Genomic DNA, 19808 nt, shown 5'->3' with positions numbered 1-19808 from the left:
ACCAGACGCATCACTGATCACTTAACACAGCAAACCACAGGGATTTCACATCAACTGAATAGATGCTTCACTTAAAATCATCATCACTGAAACAGATATGGCCAGACAGAGTTGGTCACCACACCAAACCATCTGACAAAAGCAATGCATGCATTTTCTACTGAGGCCATCACCACCTTTCTCATTTTTATTATTTATGTTCCATTTCAGACTGGTTATTTAAAGTGAGGAGCTACCAATCTATCCCAAACACAAATTTTACAGAAATTAAAAACACAATACATCATCTACAAATAAATTTTTACCAAATTTAGCTGCAAATGAACTTTCACACTTATCCATTCCTATGTAGACACAGAAAAAGACAACTAACTATACAGAAATATGGGAAAGCCACACAAGCAGATGAAAGGTGCAGTTTCATGTGTACACACACACACACACACACACACACACACACACTAAAAACCAACAGTATATTCCTTTTCCTTTATTATTAGAGGCTTGGCAAATCTAGAGGCTGACCTGAAGACAATCACATACAATGTTACCAAATTAGTCTGGAAAACACCTCAATATCAAATTATAGCACTTTCAACAAACTGTCCAACACAACATACATGAACAAGGAGACTGCTATTCTCTCCAAATGGAGAATTTTGCCCAAAAGCTACACAATTGTCTGGCTAGTATGTTCCTGTCTGCTACTTGGAGAGTTGCAGCTTATTCACATACATTCCATCTTATCAAGATGGAGTGGAGCAAACGCATGTATCTGGTAGTAGAGAAACAAATGCCAGAGAGGTTCAAAGGGTAAAGTGACCCAAGTATGACAGAAAATTACTTTTAAGGAATAGAGCACTTGTTAGGAAAAAACTGTATATGTTAGGGAGCATAAGCTGCTTTAGCACCGCATTTAATTCTTTAAAAGATCACAAATACAAAAAAAAAAAAAAAAACCTTTATATTCTTATGTACACTGAAGATACAAAATCGAGGTCTTAATAATGAGAAAGACTCCCATATACCTTTTTTTCTGTGATATTTATGGCATGAAATGTATATCAGAGTGAACTAAAAAATATTTTTTTCCTATTTTTAGTAACGAAGTCAACCAACAATGTTTAGTAAATGTTTTCAATTATACTAAATGCACTTATACCAATACAAAAATAAGACATACACGAAAGAGAACTTTGTGAAGATCAACAGGACAAGTCAACAAGATTTCTCATTTGATATTTGCCACTCCAGTAGCAAGATGAGGGATTGGCAATTTCTGTATTACACCACTCTTTATTAATAGAGAAAGGTCTTTTTCGTTTAATTTTAAAATATTCAAGGAGATATCAGAATCTGTCTCCTCAGTAGCCTTTCCTCTTCACAGACGTTAACAATAAGCGCTGGTGGGCTGGCGGACAGGCCGGCCAACCCCCACCCACATCCAACTAGGTGAGGACTAAGTTGGTACCCACACCCCACTTCACATCAAAAGCCTATAAACATTCAGAAAATGTTCTCACACTTGAGCACGAGATTTACTGTAGATTCAAACAGGTGGGTTACACACATTCTGTGCCAAGGAGAGTGGTGGTGCCAGGAGGGTTATCCAGCCACCAACTGTCACTAACACTTCCAGAACCCATATAACAATGCCAACCCGATAGTGGAACGGGGAAAGTCAAAGAACATTCAGAGAGATTACATACTACAGCATTACTCATTACTGTACCTATATCACATAAGTCTTTTTCAGTACCATTACATTTCCTTGACAGAAAAACAATCACCTCCCCCTCTACCAAAATTTGACTTTAAAATTATGTCTACAGCAGGACCTACAAAATATACTAAACAGTCTAGTCTTCAGATTTCATCAGTAAGGTAAGGATGTGTTTCTTTATTGCTTAATATCTGAACAATTTCCCTGAAAACAATGAAACCTGCCAGTATCAATCTAATGTTACATCTACGTTTTCATATAAATTATTTATCCAACATGAAAATGGGACTTATTTCAGTTGATGCCAAAACAAGTGCACACATAACTGTGTATTTCTAGTTATAAAAGGAATACTGAAGCCACTGCACATTGCACACTTTACTCAATTGGAGCACCAGAAACAAAGTGCCACATACGGAGGTGATAATCACATTGAATATTCTAAGCCCTCAGTATCAATTACTGCACATTCTCATTTTTGCCTTTCCTACTGAAAGTGCAACAGTATCATTTCAACATGTGTAAAACATTCCTCCTCCCCCCCCCCCCTCTCTCTCTCTCTCTCTCTCTCTCTCTCTCTCTCTCTCTCTCTCTCTCTCTCTCTCACTCACTCACTCACTCACTCACAATTTCATTAAGGCATATCTACAATAAATATTGTCAACTGATAAAAATGTTAAATTTAATCTCTTGCTGAACAGCAGGAAATCAATTACAATTGAAAGCCACTACTTCAAGTAGTATTTTCACTTATGGCTTGTGATCAGCAGCCCAAAGACTGGTCTGATGCAGCTTTGCATCCAAGCATATCCTACGCAAGTCAAAACTTCTCTGTAATTACTGCAGCCTACATCCACCTGAACCTGCTTACTCCAGCCAAATCTTTACAATCTCTTACAGTTTTAAACCCGTCCTCTTTCCATTAAACTAACTATTTCTTGAAGCCTTAGGAGATGTCCTATTAACCTATACCTTCTTTTAATCAAGTTCTGCCATGAATTTCCCTTCTCTCAAATTCTTGGCTAAATGCGCGCAAGATGTTCATCAACAAAGATTGCGCACGTTGGCAACAATTATACTAAAGTGTGCAGTGCAATAAAAAGAACCCTCTGCCACACATTTTAAAACGTTTCTGAAGACATTGGTTCTGTACACATTTTATTAAGAGTGTTACATGAGCTGTAACCTTTGACCAGCGACAGGAAACGTGAAACAAACACAAACTGTATAGCGACTGTAAGCCCCCCCCACTGGCTACCAACCCAATTTATACCTCGGGCTGAGTTACAGATCGATCTGTCACCACAACTAAGTCCCCCTCACCCCCCCTCAACTTCATACTCCATGGCTTCATCAGCTAACAACAAAACTGTGAACATCCACACGATAAAGTGATGCGATATGAGCCATTTTGAGCCATTAACATTTCACATCACTGGCCAAGGCTGACAATGTATCTAACATTCCCCTTGACCCTAAGGTAAGAGTTTTATAATTTTCCTTATCCTGCTGTTCATGCCTTGCTATTGATCCAAAAGGCCTCGTCACTGACAATTATATAGCATACAGCTGACACTAAACAACTGCAAATAATTACATTTCATATAATGGAAATTTTAACATGAATAACAAATTTGTGGAAATATTAAAACATCTTGGCAAAAACTACTGTGCAAATCAGAACGAAGATTTATACTACCATAACAAAAATACTAGGCCTGTCAAGTAACTGCCTCACAGTATGATTACTGCCATAGGATGGAGGCCATAGAAATGGGTCAATATGTGCCGAACAATTTATTTGCATGAACAACCCAGCATCCACCGAGCAGCCTTTTCTTCCAATACTGATAGGGAAACAAACAATATGTATGTTTTTGAATAGAGTCCGCCTTTAGCAAAACACATTTGTTTTTTAACCCAAACATGTTTCACTGCAGTTGCAGCATCTTCAGTGGGCTTTTTATTTTCCATCTGTTAAAGAATGTTCTTTGCTGTTTGTATACATGTAGTTATTAGTTTTTTAATTGTAGTTACAGATATTTGAAAAAATACATAAATTATGAATTCATGCCTTTTTACCACATATTGTGGTTTTTCTGATGTGTTGTGTTTCTACAGTGCATAGTTTGTCATGGGATAAATGGTTGCAGATGACAAACTGTGCAAAACAATGGTCACTGTAGAAACACAACACATCAGAAAAACCACACCATGTGGTAAAAAGGTATGAATTTGTAATCTGTTTTAAAATATATGAAATTACAATTAAGAAACTAATAGCTACGTGTATACAAACAGCAAAGAACACCCTTTATCTTTAAAAGATGGAAAATAAAGGCCCACTGAAGATGCTGCAACTGCAGTGGAACATGTTTGGGTTAAAAAAGAGAAAATGTGTTTTGCTAAAGGCAGACACTATCTAAAAACATACATATTGTTAAAGCAAACACGGAAGAAAAGAGCTTCAACCCCAAGAAAACACATACAGTTATTATATAACTTGACCGCTCCAAACATCACTCTCATAAGGATTACTCTAGATGTCCTAAGGCTATCCTCTGCTTCAAGTAAGGTCTTTAGTTCACTTTACCCACATCTTAAACAACCATCTGTTTCCCATATTTTAGCCCCAAGAACAGATAAATAGTTTATACTAAAAGGATTCTGAAAAGGATTGTTGTATGGTAGTTATAGGCCTATTTTACAAGACATTATCATTTAACATATCCCAGCACTGCTGACTTTTCTCAGGCCATTATCAATTTAGAATGACAAAGTTTCACAACTAGCACCATTATGCGTATCTAGTATATGTGCTAAACATTCCACATCACATGACATAACAAATATCATAACAGAAAAAAACACTCTTCTTATAAGCATGTAGGAGGGATGTTAGAATAACACTTTGGCATAATTCCAGTAGCACAAATAACTGTAACATGATTACAAATTTGCAGCAGAACACTGGCCATCAAATTACAAAATTGGCAGCAGAAACACACATTTAGAATACATACCCAATACACTAAAAAACCATGCACAACACCTCTTCATATTTTAACTTTAAACACTACTAACACCAACACTACTAACATGAACCATCTATTCACACCAAACACTTTACTTTCATCATATCAATAATGCATTAAACTTCGAAAAACTTTGCATTGGCAGTCATTCACACAGTTAACATTTACATCACCACACATACATACATAAATTTATTTGGACTGCAACAGAAGTACAAATTTTAGAACTGCAAATGACATAATGAAACAAAACTGTCTCACATTTGTAAAACCAATTTCAAAACTAACCATGGGCTAAATCTTACAGCTCTCAGAAATGAGAAACAAACTGCTTAAGTTACTCCCACAAACAATGTCAATCACCCCCTCCTCCCTCCCCTCCCCCCCTACACAGTTATTTTCTACACACATCTTTTCCACGGCTCAATACAAACATATGCTGATAATCTACAACACCAAGAAATAATTTCTCAATTTAAACATTAAACACCTTCGGCTGACGCCGTACACATAATTGAATTGCACGAAACTCAAAAAAAAAAAAATTTCGATGAAAATACGGCCTATTTAGAATTAAATGGTTCAAACATGTCACTTTTAAATTAACGAAACCTGTACCAAAACTGATATTACTGTCCTGCATTACATAAAATGCCCAAAGCGCACTCAAAATAGGTGACTCGTAATCTTTGCCTGAAGCAGTTAACCGACAGAAAGCTACACAGAAAGAAATACTATCAAGGCACATACAATACTTCTGGCTTCAGAACAGTAAAATACATTAATCATCCCTCGGACTCTGTTACACCCAAACTGATGCTAAAACTTTCAGGTACTGTAAATAACAAATTTCGAGTTCCTACTTCCTCCAGTGACATTCACCGAATCGTTGATTTTAATATAAATTACTTCCCACCACACTTGGTATTACCCAACAGAACAATAAACAAACACAATGGGCGGATCATTAGTTATGGAGCACAAGTTAACACACTATGTCAAAGCACAACCTGTTACAACACACACTGAACAGACAAAATTAGTAGCATTACCTTCCTTCGGAAGCCGCATACAGTCTCCTGATGGTCTTGAAGGAGTTTCTTCCTCATCACCTGCGACAACATTTTTAATGATGTTAAATAAACGTAAACAAGGTCTCAACACACTGCATTACTACTACCGATCTGTCTTCTAAGCGCACTTCTTATAGACACATTCCCAAACAGTTATTTTTGCCTATATACGTCAGTCAGCACTAGGGTTATTCAACTTACTCGAAACTTGTCCATCCTTAATGTGTTCGTACCATTCTGTCCATGATTTCTCGAGAAAAGCACCAAACGGACTTTCCTCGGTAGCCATTTTCACAGCAGTAGTTGCTTACTGTGACGTCAGTGTTTGACGTTTGTACCTTTAATTTCCAAAAGCAATACAAAGACTGGCAAGCATGACATTATTTACTATCTTACATTTCACACTTATTAATAACAATCAGGAGATAGTGTCAAACGTGAAACTGATTATTTATTCATAGCTAAAAAGGAACTTCCAAAGCGGAACAACAAATTTCATCTGTTCTCCAGTCACGGAGTACATGTGATGAAAATATCGTTGCCTTCTTGATATAAAGAAAGTACAGAAAGCATGGTCACAGATGCTCAGAAATTAGTAAATTATGCATGGGCGTATGACGTACCTCCATGAAATTATGGAAATATTCTTACAGTTTCGTCTGTGCCATTTAATGAAGAAAGTCACAGACATTATTGACGGGAGTAATATTTTTTTGCGTGTCAGAGCTTTAAAGCTTATTTACATCAAGTATGACGATCTACCACATAACATACATGCCCAGTGAGAAAGTCCCGTTTGGGAAAAAAAAACGTAAAAAACGTCTTTTCAAACCAAAATTTATTTTTACAATGAAGAGCATTTCTTATACTATTTTCTACGTAGTTATCAACATAGTTCGGAGATTTTTCATAGCGGGTAACCAACTTTTCTATGCCCTCTTCACAGAAAGATGTCGTCAGTGAAGACAGCCACAGCTGAACATCTTTTCTTGCATCGGTTTGTGCTTGTTGAGTTCCTGGGAAGTGGGAAGTGGCAACAGGTAAAAGGGGGAACAGGCAAAGGAGAGCATCAGACAGCTTTGTGATAAATCTTGAAAATAGATTTGAGTTGTTGCCTCAGCCAGAATCGGATGAGCCTCATGTAGCTGAAACTGTAGAAGGGGCACAACAAGCTTTCAAGGACTTGAAAAAGGTAGGGAAATTTGTACAGAGAAAGAAAGTTCTGTTGTTAGGTAGTTCCATGGTAGAGGTGTTGGCCAACTACTGCAGGAAAATCTAGGTCCAGAGTACCAGTTCACAAACTTTTTCAAGCCTAGTGCAGATCTGGATCAGGTAACAGAGGATATAGGTTCTTTATGCAAGGATTTCACGAAGGAGGATGCCGTGGTTATAGTGGGTGGTCCGGGAAATAGCACTGACAGAGACTATCAATATTCCATAGAGAGTGACCTGGTGAAGATAGCATCAACAACGAAGCATACGAGTGTGGGATTTGTGTCTGTGTTGAGACGCCATGATCGGCCTCATTTGAACTCTTCTGTAGGGAGGGTGAACTTGGAGTTGGAGTGGCTGCTTAGGACAGATATAGGGTCTCATATTGGTTTGATTCCTGTGGATGCTATCAATAGGTGGGACTACACTAGGCATGGCCTTCACCTCAATAGGAAAGGGAAGGGAAAACTGTCTGGGTTGATTGCAGATAACTTAAGGGGGGGGGGGGGGGGCACTGTCACAAGTGGTAAAATACCAGTGGTCACTGGTGTCAGAGGGATTTCTGTTTTAGGATAGGGAAGGTGGATAGAAAACGAGTTTTAAGAGAGATTGGCAGAGACACTCAGTTTGAGAAAACAGATGAACAGGAGTAAGATTTTAGCATACAGCCTCCATTTAAACAATGTTTAACAGAAAGTAATCAGAAACTGCCAGTTCATCTTCACCAAAGTAGTTATAATCCCATTAGTATGCAGTATCAGTTATCATTATTACACTAGAACATTCCGGGACTCAGAAATAAAGTTGATGAACTACTCATTTGTATCGATGAAATGAATTCATCTAACCAAATTGACATAATCTGCCTCTCTGAACATCAAGTGACCACTGGTATAGATATGTTAGACATTTCAGGATTTAATCTAGCTTCCTACTTCTGCAGAGTAGATATGGATGGAGGAATAGTTGCCACATTTATTAAAAACTGCCATAAATTCAAGAACATTGACATTAATAAATTCTGTTTAGAGCAGCACCTAGAAGCATGTGCAACAGAACTAGAGTTCCATAACAGATCCTATATCATATTAACTATTTACCGAGCACCTGCAGGAAATTATAATCTATTCATAAATCATCTAGAAGCTCTGTTGGGTTATTTAACAGGAAGAAACAAAGAAATTTTAATTGCTGGTGACTTTAATACAGATTTTCTAATGCACTCATCCAGTAAACATTCACTGCAGTTAGTAATGTTGTCTTTCAATCTAACTCACACTGTAAACTTTCCAACTAGGATCACTAAATCCTCAAGGACAGCCATTGATAACATTTTTATAGACAAATCAAAGGAACAAAATCATATCATAAAACCTGTAATAAATGGACTATCAGATCATGACATGCAGCTCCTTGTTTTAGATGTAAATTCTAAGCAGATTATCAAGACTGCTAAATCTGAGTACAGGAGAGTATTCAATCAACCAAAAATTGAGTGTTTTAGAAAACTGCTCAAAGATATGAATTGGAAAGATGTTTATAATGCTCATGACATGAATGAAAAATATAACACATTCATGAACTATGTAAGTACCATGTTTGAAAACTGTTTTCCTCTAAAAGTTACTCAAATTAAACAGAAGTCTATAATAAAACCATGGATCACACAAGGAATAAAGATTTCCTGTAAGACAAAGAGGAAAATGTATCTGTCGACCAAGACTAGCTCCAATGCTGATGATTTAGCTACTGTAAAATATTTTTAAAAAAAGTAATTCAGACATCTAAACAGATGCACTACGAGAAGAAGATAGCAATGACAGGGAACAAAATAAAAACAATATTGGATATAGTGAATGAGGAGACTGGTAGAACCAGAAAGGAACAGGAGCAAATAGCACTAAGGGTAGATGACACATTAGTAACTGATGGGCATTGTGTGGCAAATCTATTTAACAAGTACTTTATATCCGTTACTGATAGAATGGGATTGTCAGGATCAGTAAATAATGCCCTTGAATATCTGAAACTAGCCTTTACAAATAGCTTCAGGTACATGAATATATCACTCACTTCACCAAAAGAAATAACTTCCATAATAAAATCTTTAAAAACAAAGCATTCTAGTGGTTACGATGCAATATCAACAAAGTTAATTAAGGCATGTTCTTGTGAGTTTAGTACAATTCTAAGTTACTTGTGTAACCAGTCAATTATAACTGGGCCATTTCCTGACTGGCTAAAATATGCAGATGTTAAGCCTCAATTCAGGAAAGGGGATAAAGAGATACCATCAAAATACAGACCGATTTCACTTTTGCGAGCATTCTCAAAAATTTTAGAAAAAGTAATGTACGGGCAGCTGCTCAACCATCTGACCACAAATAACATATTATCAAGAACACAGTTTGGATTTCTGAAGGGTTCTGATATCGAGAAGGCTATTTACACCTACAGTGAAAATCCACTTAATTCATTAAATAACAATTTACAAGCAGCAGGTATTTTCTGTGATTTGTCAAAGGCATTCGATTGTGTGAACCACAACATCCTTTTAAATAAATTAGAATTCTAGGTGTCACGGGCAGTGTTGCAAAATGGTTCAAGTCATACCTCGCTAACAGAAAACAAAGGGTGTCAGTGCAAGGGACAAGTGAATTAAGTCATCAGTCATCATCAGAATGGGAAGAAATTACATGTGGTGTCCCACAAGGATCCATCTTAGGGCCATTGCTTTTTCTTGTGTACATTAATGATCTCTCATCAGTTACACTACCGGAAGCAGAGTTTGTTGGGTTTGCAAATGACACAAGTATTGCAATAAATAGTATGTGAAGTGTAGTTCTAGAAAGATCTGCTAATGATATTTTCATGGATATTAATAAATGGTTTAAAGCCAACTCCCTGACATTAAACTTCGAAAAGACTCACTATATGCAATTCAGAACCTGTAAGAGGTTTCCACCCAGCATATGCATAAAGTACAAAGAAGAGCAGATAGAAGAGGTTGACAGTCTTAAATTCCTGGGATTACAACTTGATAATAAATTGAGTTGGGAGGAGCACACCACAGAACTGCAGAAACGCCTTAACAAATCTGTATTTGCAATTCGAGTGTTAGCAGACATAGGCGACATAAAAGTGAAAAACTTTCACTCAATAATGTCATATGGTATAATATTTTGGGGTATCTATTCAATTCAAACAAAAGTTTTCAGAGTCCAAAAGCGTGTAATACGTATTATTTGTGGAGTAAATTCACGGGCTTCCTGTAGAAACCTCTTCAAAGAACTGGGTGTACTAACTACTGCCTCTCAGTGTATTTACTCCTTAATGAAATTTGTCCTAAATAATATAGCTCTTTTTCCAACAAACAGCTCAGTTCATACATACAATACCAGGAACAAAAATGAACTGCACAAGGACTTAAAAGCACTTACTTTAGTTCAAAAAGGGGTTCACTAGTCAGGAACACTCATCTTCAATAATTTGCCAGCAAACATAAAAAATTTAGTTACAAATAAAGATCAGTTTAAAAGGAGCCTGAAAGACTTACTAGTGGCCAACTCCTTCTACTCCATTGACGAATTTTTTAACAGAAACAAATGATGTATTGTATATATTCATACTAGTAGTATTGTTATTTCAGCTTTAAAAAAAAAGTGACATGTTCCACATCCACGAGGATCTCCTCAACACAGATCTATGAAACGAAAAACTAATCTAATCTAATCCAATCTCTGCCTAGAGGTGAAACCATCAACACGGTACGATACTGTTGGTGTCACTCAAAACCTTATTCCACACTTCGGTTAGGAGCACTTCGATCGCCCACCGTACAGTCCCAATCTCACACCTTCGGTTATCACTTGTTCTTCAACTGGAAGTGTGATTTTGAGGGAAAGTACTTTGACAGCGATGACGACTCAAAAAATGGCGTTCAGCAGTGGCTATTTTCACTGGCAGCATTTTTCTATGAAAAGGGAATAGATACATTGGTTTTCCGCTATGATAAATGTCTGAACAATGTGAACAATTATGTAGAAAACCAGTTTAAGAACTTGTAAAAATAAATGTTCATTTGAAAAACTTGTTTTTATGAGATTTTATCAAAATGGTACTTACTTGCTGGACATGCCTCGTATTACAGTGTACACGATAAACAGGACATATTTGTATCTAACTAACAGTCTCATTAAAAATTCCAAAATTGTTTTTTCCCATTCTTTCCCAGTGAAGACAAAAGAATATCTCGAACTATGTCAATTTATTCCTCCCATCCTCACCTTTAAACAAAGGTTGAATTGGTGCTTCAGCTATAAAGGAGCTATGGTATAGCTGTAAAAGATTACATAATACAGACAAGGCCAAAATATATTTTCTTTAACTTCTGGATATGGTTTCCTTTTCTGAGTCTGAGGTAGTCTAACATTTAAGGAGTCTTTTTCCCTTAATTTTAGCTGTTTCTTATCAAGACTGGATCAACCCCGTTTTGTGGCCATAATTAAATACGCTCATGTTTCAGAAAACTGCACAATCTGTAATTTACATTATCTGTTAGTAGCATTCGGTGATTTAATAATCTGTGGCAGCACAAATCGTTCAGTCTGCTCTCCATAATATCAGAAAACTGTTCTATAACATCCAAAGAACATGCTGGAACTACTTAGAATAGTGCATTATAAACCCAAGTAACATTTATTTTCCATCCCAACACTTCCTTATGTCACACTTTTCGTTCTCTCTTTCAAACCAACCCACTAACGAAACATAAAAATCATATCTACCAGCTATTTATTCTTGATCTTTTATTTTCTCAAAGATTACAACTCCTGCTTCAATACTGAAGTGAAAGGTTTGGTATGACACTATGAAATCATATTTGCATACGTTATCTCAAAGTACTTCTTAAAATACTAATTAATTTATTACACCGTGTCAAATATTTCTCTGCTGATATGAAACTTCCTGTGTGCCCGACCGAGACTCGAACTCGGGACCTTTACCTTTCGCGGGCGAAAGGCAAAGGTCCCGAGTTCGAGTCTCGGTTGGGCACACAGTTTTAATCTGCCAGGAAGTTTCATATCAGCGTACACTCCGCTGCAGAGTGAAAATCTCATTCTGGAAACATCCCCCAGGCTGTGGGTGAGCCACGTCTCCGCAATATCCTTTCTTTCAGGAGTGCTAGTTCTGCAAGGTTCGCAGGAGAGCTTCTGTAAAGTTTGGAATGTAGGAGACGAGATACTGGCAGAAGTAAAGCTGTGAGTACCGGGCGTGAGTCATGCTTCGGTAGCTCAGTTGGTAGAGCACTTGCCCGCGAAAGGCAAAGGTCCCGAGTTCGAGTCTCTGTCGGGCACACAGTTTTAATCTGCCAGGAAGTTTCATATCAGTGTACACTCCGCTGCAGAGTGAAAATCTCATTCTGGATTTCTCTGCTGATTTACTGCCACTGCCTTCAAATGAACAGCCTCTGGTGGTGAGAGGCCGGATGAACAGGTTGAGGAGATCGAGTGGCACAATGCTGTGGGAGGAGCTCGAAGAACTGATCCTGTGACAATTGTGAATGCACATTTCTCGACCTCTGCTAATGGGTGGAGAATTATAGGACCTACCCCCACTCCATTCTCGCACTAATAGGCCAGGTATTCACTAAGGTTAGGAAGCAGCTACTAGCGAGCAAAGTATGTGTGGGATGTAAATATTGGTTTCTTATGGTACAGAAATGCCCAATAAGAATATGTTCCGGTCTTAGACAGGGAAAAATATTATCTCTATTAATTAAAGACAGTAGCATTTATATGTAAGATCAGTAAAAGACAATGTCAATGCTGCACTGCGGCAGTGTTTACGGAAAGGTCGCAGAATCAATCTCACTTATAGACAGCAAAAATAACCACGTATTACTAGGGACAGGATGTTAACAGCAGTAAAATTCTAAATTTCAGTTCAAAAATGTACACTACAAATGACATGCCTCGCTCAGGCCGCCCAAGTTCTACTACTGCAGTGGATGAGCGATAACTATGGGTTATCGCTCGGACGAACCCTGACATCAACGACACCATGTTGAATAATGCTTTTCGTGTAGCCACAGGCCGTCTTTTTACGACTCAAACTGTGCGCAATAGGCTGCATGACGCGGAATTTCACTCCCGACGTCCATGGCGAGGTCCACCTTTGCAACCACAAGCACAGATGGGCCCACCAACATGTTCAATGTACCGCTCAGGATTGGCATCACGTTGTCTTCACTGATGAGTGTCACACATGCCTTCAACCAGACAAACGTTGGACACGTGTTTGGAGGCAACACAGTCAGGCTGAACGCCTTAGATACACTGTCCAGCGAGTGCAGGAAGGTGGAGGTTCCCTGCTGTTTTGTCGTGGTATTATGTGGGGCCGACTTACGCCGCTGGTGGTCATGGAAGGCGCCATAATGGCTGTACGATACGTGAATGCCATCTTCCGACCAATAGTGCAACCAATCGGCAGGATATTGGCTAGGCATTCGTCTTCATGGACGACAATTAACGCCCCCATCGTGCACATCTTGTGAATGACTTCCTTCAGCATAACGACATCCCTTAACTGGAGTGGCCAGCATTTTCTCGAGACATGAACCCTATTGGACATGCCTGGGATAGATTTAAAAGGACTGTTTATGGACAACGAGACCCAGCAACCACTCTGGGGGATCCACGCAGAATCGCCATTGAAGACTGGGACAATCAGGAGAAACAGTGCCTTGATGAACTTGTGTATAGTACGCCACGACGAATACAAGCATGCATAACTGCAGGAGAATGTGCTCCTGGGTATTAGAGGTACCGGTGTGTACAGAAATCATTATCACCACCTCCAAACGTCTCGCTGTATGGTGGCACAACATCCAACATGTGGCTTTCATGTGCAATAAAAAGGGTGGAAATGATGTTTATGTTGATCTCTATTCCAATTTTCTGTACAGGTTCCGGAACTTTCGGAACTGAGGTGATGCAAAACTTTTTTTGAACGGTGTATATATTTATACGTACAGTATAGCGCTGTGTTCACCATCTGTACACAGTAATATCCACTGAAGACGCAAACAAAAGCAGTATGCAGTAGGGTACCACACAACTGAAAATCAATCACCACTCACGTTTATAACGCAATTTCTTCTTAAAATGCACCACACACTGCATTATGCTCCTTCTACACGATTTACAAGTATAGGGTGTTTCATATTTATATATTTGTTTCTACAGAAGTTAGGGGAGCTGTTACGCTGCTCTTCAGTTCTTCTGTATCATGAGATAACGGGAAGATGATCACACTTTCCTTCACATATCCCCACAAGAAAAAATTTGGATAGGCTCATGCCTAGCAATCTTGGAGGTTAAAAACACAGGGCTATTTCTCAGTGTCCCATTCTCTATCAAGAGTGTGTTGAATATTGTTATTGTTTAAACTGTTTAATCAAAATCTTAATATCATTCTCGTTTTGTCCTTTATTCAATGTTGCAGTTTTCTATTAGGTAAATATTTAATTCTATATACTGGGTGTCTCAGAGTGAGTGTGTGACATCTTATGGGACTTAACTGCTAAGGTCATCAGTCCCTAAGCTTACACATTACCTAACCTAAACTATCCTAAGGACAAACACATACACCCATGCCCAAAGGAGGACTCTAACTTCCGCCGGGACCAGCCGCACAGTCAATGACTGCAGCGCCTTAGACGCTCAGCTAATCCCGCACGACAGGCGTCTCAGAAGTGATGATGAATATTCAACGATGGGACGGGAATGATCATTCAAAACAAAAACGCCAAGTAAACATGGACTCTAAAACGAATACCTTAAGAGCTATCAGCAATTCTTGATCTTCAACACTCTGAAACAAATGTCTTCTACTGCAAGCTATTTGCTTTCCATATTTGAGGAAAGGGGTAATATGGACCACAACAACAAAAAATGTCCACTAAACATCTGCTTTAAAATGCATACTGTAAAAGTTATGAGCACTTGTTTATTAGAAAAGTTGTGTTTCAAGGTAGCGAAGATGAACAAGTCTTCATATCTCTTAAGGTATGCATTTAAAGCACATGTTTACTGGACTTTTTTCTTATTTTGGTCCATACTAACACTTCCCAAAATATGGAAAGCAAAGAGCTTGCAGTGGAAGAGATTTGTTCCACAGTATCAAAGTTCAACAATTGCTCATAGATTTTAAGATATGCGCCTTAGAGCCGATGTTTACTTGACTTTTTTGTTTTGAATGATCATTCCTGTCATATCTCTCAATATTGACCATCACTTCTTTAACGCCCTGTATAGCTGTACAAACTCCAGAAATAGTTAAATAGCAGAATGGATCTACATTAACTATCTCCAGAAATTGTTTCCTTAATTCTAAACAACTTCTCTGCATATTTACATCAGAGGTACAATTTTCATTAACTTCCTCATTCTTAGTGGATACATTAGTTTCTTTGGCTTTTTGAGTATGCCCTCAGAGAAATATTTCTCTTCTTTTTTGTGTCATAGAGTCAACACCACAGTATCTGATATCGGGAATATGTCCTATGAAGTTTTCATTTTCCTATGTTTAAGCAAATATGGGAAATAGCCTTTCTTTAATTAATTCAAATCAAACGTTTCTGGGAAGCTGTTAAATGCACTTTGTACGAAGTTAAGCAGAGAATTAGTAGACAGTATGCTGCTTGATACTTTATTTTAGTATATAAGCTTATTTCGGCTTTATTGCCGTCATTAGGACATGTCCTGGTGTCGTAGATGGACGTATGTGAAGTATGAATAAACTAATTGTTGGATGAAATGTACTTAAAGATGACATATGTCCATCTACAAAGTCACGACACGTACTGACGGAGGCAGTAAAGCCAAAATAAGCTTTTGTACTAGATTACAATATCGAGCAGCATACTGTCTACTAATGCTCTGTATAATGTCTTACTGTGACGTAATATATGCTGCAGGTCTCACAATAAAGAAACTTCAACGGAATTGCTGCTACCTATAATTTTTTAGCCTAGTAGTTTTGTCTCCAGTAACAATAGTTTAATACCTGTGTCGCTGGTATATGGTTTTATTGTATTTTCGACACAAGGGTTCAGATTGAATTAGGGATCATGAACATTAGCATGATCATCTATATACATGGTGGTCCATTGATAGTGACCGGGCCAAATATCACACGAAGTAAGCATCAAACGAAAAAACTACAAAGAACGAAACTTGTCTAGCTTGAAGGGGGAAACCAGATGACGCTATGGTTGGATCGCTAGATGGCACTGCCATAGGTCAAACGGATATCAACTGCGTTTTTTAAAAATAGGAACCCCCATTTTTATTACATATTCGTGTAATACATAAAGAAACATGAATGTTTTAGTTGGACCACTTTATTCGCTTGGTGATAGATGGCGCTGTTATAGTCACAAATATATAAGTACGTTGTATCACGTAACATTCCGCCAGTGTGAACGGTATTTTCTTCGTGATACATTACCCGTGTTAAAATGGACCGTTTACCAATTGCGGAAAAGGTCGATATCGTGTTGATGTATGGCTATTGTGACCAAAATGCCCAACAGGCGTGTGCTATGTATGCTGCTCGGTATCCTGGACGACATCATCCAAGTGTCCGGACCGTTCGCCAGATAGTTAAGTTATTTAAGGAAACAGGAAGTGTTCAGCCGCATGTGAAACGTCAACCACGACCTGCAACAAATGATGATGCTCAAGTAGGTGTTTTAGCTGCTGTCGCGGCTAATCCGCTCATCAGTAGCAGACAAATTGCGCGAGAATCGGGAATCTCAAAAACGTCGGTGTTGAAAATGCTACAACATCATCGATTGCACCCATACGATATTTCTATGCACCAGGAATTGCACGGCGACGACTTTGAACGTCGTGTACAGTTCTGCTACTGGGCACAAAAGAAATTACGGGACGACAGATCTTTTGCGACGAAGCGTCATTCACCAACAGCGGTAACGTAAACCGGCATAATATGCACTACTGAGCAACGGAAAATCCACGATGGCTGCGACAAGTGGAACATCAGCGACCTTAGCGGGTTAATGTATGGTGCGGTATTATGGGAGGAAGGATAATTGGCCCCCATTTTATCGATGGCAAGCTAAATGGTGCAATGTATGCTGATTTCCTACGTAATGTTCTACTGATGTTACTACAAGATGTTTCACTGCATCACAGAATGGCGATGTACTCCCAACATGATGGATGTCTGGCACATAGCTCGCATGCGGTTGAAGCGGTATTGAATATCATTTAACGTAAACCGGCATAATATGCACTATTGGGCAACGGAAAATCCACAATGGCTGCGACAAGTGGAACATCAGTGACCTTAGCGGGTTAATGTATGGTGCGGTATTATGGGAGGAAGGATAATTGGCCCCCATTTTATCGATGGCAAGCTAAATGGTGCAATGTATGCTGATTTCCTACGTAATGTTCTACTGATGTTACTACAAGATGTTTCACTGCATCACAGAATGGCGATGTACTCCCAATATGATGGATGTTTGGCACATAGCTCGCATGTGGTTGAAGCGGTATTGAATATCATTTTTCATGATAGGTGGATTGGTCGTCAAAGCACGGTACCATGGCCCGCCATTCACCGGATCTGACGTCCCCGGATTTCTTTCTGTGGGAAAAGTTGAAGGATATATGCTATCATGATCCACCGACAACACCTGACAACATGCTTCAGCGCATTCTCAATGCATGTGCGAACATTACGGAAGGCGAACTGCTCGCTCTTGAGAGGAATGTCGTTACACATATTGCCAAATGCATTGAGGTTGCCGGACATCATTTTGAGCATTTATTGCATTAATGTCGCATTTACAAGTAATCATGCTGTAACAGCATGTGTTCTCAGAAATGATAAGTTCATAAAGGTACATGTATCACATTGGAACAACCGAAATAAAATGTTCAAACGTACCTACATACTGTATTTTAACTTAAAAAACCTACCTGTTAATAACGGTTCATCTAAAATTGTGAGCCATATGTTTGTGACTATCACAGCGCCATCTATCACATAGCGAAAAACGTGGTCCAGCTAAAACATTCGTACTTTTTTACGTACTACACGAATATGTAATAAAATATGGGGGTTCCTATTTAAAAAATGCAGTTGATTTCAGTTTGGCCTATGGCAGCGCCATCTAGCGGGCCAACCATAGCACCATCTGGTTTCCCCCTTCAAGCTAGACAAGTTTTGTTCTGTGTAGTTTTTTCGTTTTAAGCTTATTTCGTGAGATATTTGGCCTGGTCACGATCAATAGACCAACCTGTATATTTATTAGATATCATCCACTTACAGAAAGGATTATTAGAAATAAATTTAAAATGGTGAGCTATAATAATATTTGTAATGTGTATTTTTATTTGTTTTTATCCTCATAATCGAACGACATGTAGTTCGCAATGTAAGTGCAGATAACTTTCATTTAAACAGTATCTTTACAGCTAGATTTATTAAAGATAGGTTTGAACAACACATAAGTGTTACAGAGATGATTCAGGAACTCAAATGGTAATCCCTGGAGGGAAGGCGACATTCTTTGCGAGAAACACTGATGAGTAAATCTAGAGTGCTCATATTTGAAGCTGACTGGACACAATTCTACGGCCGCCAACATGCATTGCGCATAAGGACCACGAAGATAAGATACAAGAAATAAGGGCTCATACAGAGGCATATAGACAATCGTTTTCCCTCACTCTATTTGAGAGTGGAACAAGAAAGGAAATGACTAGTTGTGGTACAGGGTACCCTCTGCCACGCACCGTATGGGGGCTTATGGAGTATCTATGTAGCTGCAGATTACGATTCAAATTTTTTACCTGTAACTGTGTTATTGCATTTGGAATGCTCGAAAACATAATAATTTTTGTATGCGCCGCATCCAATTTTGCTACATTTTTGACGTCCTTTGACTTTAATTTATGTACCTTCATCGTCACAGTAATAGGACAATCCTAAGTTAGCTCTCACGCCCACAGTTACATCAAAGTGGCTTTAGTTATTGTACATATATAAGTTTATTGCTTTATCAGTGCCACAATAGATAACTACGTGGAAATCCTAAGTGCATTATATATATATATATATATATATATATATATATATATATATATATATATATATATATGGACGTATATTCTCTCTCCAACATATTTAATATCTTCTAGAGTAAATCCTTCTTTGTTGTTGTCTCCTAATTGGTTACATAATTTGGTAGTTAACTCTTTTTGTGTAATTTGTACTTATCTTACTTATCCCCTCTGCTACAATCTTGATTGCTGCCTGAATTTGTCCTCTAGATAAGATTATTTTTCACTAATATATAATACCCCTGTTATAACTCAAGGGAAGCATAGATTATCATTAATTTTCATTCATGTAGTACTTATTCTAGTCTTTTTATCATCAGCTGAATTTATTACTTTATAACCTGTACCACCTGTGAGCATTATTAACATTTTAATAGCAAATGAGGTATTTCCTATATTAATAGACTCATCAGATGTTATATATATCTCTCATGTAATTTCACAGAAATTGAACAGTTTGTTTACTGTTCGCTGATGCTGTATGTCCCATAGAAACATGATAAACTATTTTTGGATTTATGACTTTTGCATTCAGCTTAGTTAGTTATCTTTTTATTTACTTGTACCATGGAACTAAGTGCTTGTGTTATATAATTTTTTTAAA

At 38.1% G+C, this 19808-nt stretch overlaps 1 protein-coding gene across 3 annotated transcripts in view; it reads right to left on the bottom strand.

Moving 5' to 3' along the window:
* The window catches only part of LOC126469710 (mucin-5AC-like), a 193775-nt gene that overhangs the window by 163721 nt on the left and 10246 nt on the right, over window positions 1-19808 (bottom strand). For 2 of the 3 annotated variants that reach the window (XR_007586049.1, XM_050096895.1), the window contains exons 1-2: window positions 6033-6349; window positions 5811-5870 (exon numbers count right to left, since the gene is read on the bottom strand). Coding sequence is in view for 2 of the 3 variants with exons in the window: in XM_050096895.1 (XP_049952852.1) it covers window positions 5811-5870; window positions 6033-6120 (148 nt within the window). In the remaining variant the exon portion in view is untranslated. Of the gene's footprint in view, window positions 1-5810; window positions 5871-6032; window positions 6350-19808 lie in introns of those variants that run through there. The other variant, XM_050096896.1, reaches the window with a different exon arrangement.

This window comes from Schistocerca serialis, chromosome 3, assembly GCF_023864345.2.
Source record: "Schistocerca serialis cubense isolate TAMUIC-IGC-003099 chromosome 3, iqSchSeri2.2, whole genome shotgun sequence".
NCBI classification, from domain to species: domain Eukaryota; kingdom Metazoa; phylum Arthropoda; class Insecta; order Orthoptera; family Acrididae; genus Schistocerca; species Schistocerca serialis.
The sequence above is the reverse complement of the archived record's forward strand: the minus strand, read 5'-3'. Positions and strand labels throughout refer to the sequence as shown.